At 58.4% G+C, this 4,501-nt stretch overlaps 1 protein-coding gene across 1 annotated transcript; it reads right to left on the bottom strand.

Moving 5' to 3' along the window:
* Positions 1-926: 926 nt before the first annotated feature.
* CHAC1 (ChaC glutathione specific gamma-glutamylcyclotransferase 1) lies at positions 927-3,294 on the bottom strand. Its single transcript, XM_055537407.1, has 3 exons — positions 2,936-3,294; positions 2,468-2,503; positions 927-2,023 (listed from the first exon to the last, which is right to left on the bottom strand). Exons 1-3 carry the CDS (start codon positions 3,155-3,157, stop codon positions 1,622-1,624), a joined length of 660 nt encoding a protein of 219 aa, XP_055393382.1. The 5' UTR covers positions 3,158-3,294; the 3' UTR covers positions 927-1,621.
* Positions 3,295-4,501: the final 1,207 nt, after the last annotated feature.

Genomic DNA, 4,501 nt, shown 5'->3' with positions numbered 1-4,501 from the left:
GCCGTAACAACAGTGGCGGCAACACCCACCACACAGCACCCCAGGGTAAACAGAGGCTCAGAGGCGGCTTTTCTGGAGGCCACTGAGCAAGTGAGGGAGAGGCTGGGTTACAGCCAGGCGCTTCTGCTGCAAAAGCCTTATCTGGCCCCTGCACCCATTCCACAGGTCCAGGAAGGAGTAAAGGGTCAATCCACTGAGGGGCCATTTCCAGTTGAGGAGCCCAGGGCCGGGCTGAGATCTTGGGGTCCGGGACTTGCACGGGGCGGCGGGGAGGGCTGGGGGAGGGAAGAGTAGCCAGAGGCAGGCAGATGTTTGCTAACAAACAGCAGACCAGGGGTGCCCAGCCACCCCTCCCTTTTGGATTTGAGTCCTGGCAGGTAGGTCAGGGTGACAGGGAAGGCACAGCCCACACCAAGGCCCAGGAGGCAAGAACGAGCTCCTGAACCTCAGAAGTCAAAGGGCCAGCGGGTCCTCCAGGCCTGCACTGGCAGCAGTCTCACAAGTTGTCATCACCTTGCCCTTGAAGCCCTTTGAACCCACATGGCTCCTTCATCAGGAAGCCAGAGGTCCAGCCTCCCTATCAAGAAGAGGCAGCAGCTGACCCTGCAACTGGAGGAAGACCTGATGTGAACTCCACACCTGTCCACCTCTTCAGAGCAGCTGGGGGGAGATGCAGGCTACCAGGCCACTGGCAAGGACTACTCGCAGGGCTGCCAAGTGGAGCGGCCCAGGCAGAATCTGCATACCTTGGGGGGCATACTTCATGTGCACTAAGAACCCTGCAGTCCTGCCTGCTCAGCAGTCCCTCTCTGGGAGAGCCACGGGGGATGAAGAGGGAGCCCTTCCCCCTCTAATGAGTCTTTCGGGGCCACACCCCCTCACTCATCCCAAACCCCCATCTGAAGAAAGAACCATATTCCAGCACAGCACAGATAATGAGGTCAGTTTATGGATTACAGTATGGGACAGATTAGGAAGGGGCCAGGGCCTACCTACAGTGATAAGCTTCCCAGGAATAGACCGACAGACAGAAGTAGCCCAGACAGACAAGACAGAGGAACAGGGAAACAAAGCCACATGGGGAAGAGGCCTTGGCTCAGCCTCAGCAGCTGTGAGGCTGCAGGGCCTCAGATCCTATAGGGCTCCCTCTCCTTACTCCCTTGTACACCCTCACCAGCAGGCTGGGACCCTTGGCAGGTGGTGTTTCTGGGGCTGGGGAATGGTTGGTCTGGAGGGGGAGGGCAGACAGTCAAGGCTCTTGGAGGCTCCCTGGGAAGATGGAGGCCTGGGTAGCATGGAGACAGTAGCAGCACTGGGGGGATTCCAGCCAGGCACCAGGCACCTGGGGTGGGGCACTGCTCAGCAGTTCCCCTAAATCTAGGGCAGGCCCCCCACCCTGCCCACCACACCAACATGGTGCAATAAATAAAGTTTCAAGTAGTAAATCGTTGTCAAGCAGGAGATCTAGGGGCTGGTGGACAGGCAGGGGCTTAAGAGAGGCCCCTGTCGGCCCACCAAGTCCTCTCAGTGACCTCCAGCTGTATCAAGTCTGTCTGTGTGCATTGGAGTGGGGACCTGGCCCCCATGTCCATGTAGGCACTCCCTGCAGGGGCTCAGCCCCTCAGACCAGTGCCAAAGCCTGCTCAGTGGGACAGAAGCAGGGCAGCATGGTGCCTACAGCGTCCACGATGGCGGCCAGGTGCTCATCCTGAGCCTGGGGCCCACAGAGCTGCATGAAGTCCGCCAGGCGCAGCAAGTACTCAAGGTTGTGCCCGGAGAAGCCTCGGCAGGCCAAGATCTGTGTAGCAATGGCCTTCTCGGGGGCAGGACCCAGGTAGCCAGGGTTCTGCGGGGTGGCCACGTAGGCCAATGCCTTGAGTGGTTGGTCAGGGGTATCTTGAGGGTAGAAGGTGACCTCCTTGGTATCATAGCCGCCGAGCACCGCCTCCCGCACGTTCAGGTACTTCAGGGCCTCGCTCACCTGCTCTCCTTGCACCTGGTATGCCACACCCCAAGTGCAGCCCTGGGAGAAAATATGGGTACCGGAGTCAGTCAGTCACGAAGTTCCTTCTGATCCCATCCAAGACTGTGTTCGATAAGGGAAGTGGGCAGACTGCTGATGAGCCCTCTACTATCAATATAGCAAACCCTCACCCTCCCTTAACCAGGGTTGAGAAGGCGGACTAGCCCCAGGGAGAACAAAAATTCAGCTCAGAGTTTGGTCTGAGAAACAATGGCATCACCTGTAAGCTTGTTAGGAATGCGTTTCAGGCCACTCTAAATCTTATATTAAAATCTATGTTTTAAAAAGATCCTCAGGTGATTCTTGTGAGCAGCACTTATCAAGACTCAACCTTCCTCTCAGTCAGAGGGCTATCTATCTAATCTAGCCTGAGGCCAAGGGTCCATGAGCTCTGCCTGTCTGCACCCCTCCATGCTGGATCTCTTTCTTGACTCTGGCACTTACCTCACGATCTTCAAGGAGGGTCACCACACGACCAGGCTAGGGAGGCAAGAGAGATTTTGAAAAAGAAAACAAGTTAGAAATGAGTTCAGCCATCACTGGTAGAGAAAACCCTTAGTAACCCTTCTATCCCAGGCCTCAAATAGCCCCACTCTTGGGGGGCGGGGTGGGGGGCACGGGAGTGGAGGGAGTGATGTATGTATGTAAGAGTAAACATATGGCAGTGGCCCAGATTGGTCATCAGAAATATTTATCAACACGGTGATCCACAGGATCAGGCTCTAGCCATCACACAATGACCCACTAGGTACACAAATTTAAGTCACAACGCCCTGCAAGGTTCTCCCATTTCCCCCATCTGGACGGAGTCACTGTCAGCCCAGATAGGCCCGGATACTCCAGGGCACCAGCGCAGCGCCCACTATCCTGCCCCAACCCCCGTCATTCACCCGGGCAGGGTCGGATGCTCACCATCTTGTCACTGCCGCGATGGAAGGTGTCTCCCTGCCAGAAGCGGCGGCTGTAGCCGCGCACGAAGCCCACACGGCTGTCACTGTAGGCGAAGTCGGGCCTCCACACCAGGGAGCCGTACCCAAAAATCCACAACGCTTGGGGGTCGTCGTCTTCGGAGAGGGGTTGTGAGGAGGGCGGAGAGGCGGGAGGGGAGTTCTGGGCTGCAGGCTCCTGCTTCATGGTGCCGGGCACAGGGACGGGCCCGGGCGGCCTCCGGGGCTGGTCTCCGGCGCGGGCACGGAAGGACCGACCGACGCGCACACCTGGCCTGGCTCCGCCTGGTCGCTCCAGCTGCGCGGCCCCGTCCGAGGCGCTCTTTAAACCCTCCGGCCGGGAAGCCCTACCCCTCGCAGCCAGCTTTCGCGTTTATTGGGGCGGGGCAAATTCCCTTTTGGCCAATCACCTTCGGATTTTCCTGTTCAGTTAACCGCGCCGCCCTCTGAGTGGGTAACTACGTGGCCTGCCCCGGGCCCAGCGCGCCCGCTGATTGGTTCGACTCCACCTCTGTAGCAAACCTGGCAGGAGTGATGCAACGGCGGAGGAGGTTTTCCCAGATCAAGCATGCAGCAAGGGCGCTTCAGATTGCGTCAGGGGCCGGCAGTGGGCACGGACGCGGGCACTGGTTGTCTCCCCGGCAGCCCCTTTATGCCTTGGTCCCTTCAAGAACCATGGTGGGCGGGTCTCCAGAGGATGCCTCTCAAGCACTCCTGCCAGTGCACCTGGCCGAGTCACTGCCACCCCAGGCAGCACGGATTCATTACCAGGGTCAGTGCAGGACACGTCCAGAACGAGAGCTCTGGGCGGCGTAGACGCGCATCTCTGGGGCCTCGCCTGGGAGCACGTACTCTGGAGAAGCTATCGGAGGCACCTCCGCATTCCGCATAAGTGCCTCATGCTATTGGCGCGCGTGAGCAAATGGAGAAACTGAGTCACGAGGCTGACAAGGGGTTCTGCAGAAGCTGCGAGACTGAGTCAGACCAAGCGGCCAGGGCTTGCGGGCAGCACGTGGGGGCTATGCCTCAGGCCAGATGTTTGACGCTCCAAGCCCAAAATAAGGTCTGGAAAAAGCCGGTCAGAACGCTTGGAACGGCAGTCTGGTGGTGGTGGCCAGACCTACGGAGAGAAGCCATAAAGCCAGCAAAGCCAGACCAATCCTGCCCCAAGGCAATGAGTTTAGTTTTGTTCGGACAGGAGATTTTGGCAACAACAGTTGGGTTAATCTTAGGCATGGAGGTTCTGGAAGTGGAAGGCAAGGAGGGTCCAGGTGAGGTCCCCAGAGGACCGTAAGCAGCTACCAGCCTTCGCCCTTGGCTACTGGCTTCACGACCCAGGGATTGTCTTCAGGCCCCCTGGGGTTGACCCCCTAAGCAGCGGCCAGGGTCAAAGGCAAACAGAGGCAGCAGAAGGCCTGCACTTGGCAGAACTGCTCCAAAGGACTGCTGCCGAGGTCAGGGAACTGCTGATGAGGGGCAGGGTGAGTCCTTCGGCAGGGAAAGGGGGCAAAGCAATTAGACGGTTAAACTA

This window comes from Bubalus kerabau, chromosome 10 (genome assembly GCF_029407905.1).
Source record: "Bubalus kerabau isolate K-KA32 ecotype Philippines breed swamp buffalo chromosome 10, PCC_UOA_SB_1v2, whole genome shotgun sequence".
In the NCBI taxonomy this organism is placed as follows: Eukaryota; Metazoa; Chordata; class Mammalia; order Artiodactyla; family Bovidae; genus Bubalus; species Bubalus kerabau.
Note: the sequence above shows the minus strand (reverse complement) of the source record. Positions and strands in the feature narration are given on the sequence as shown.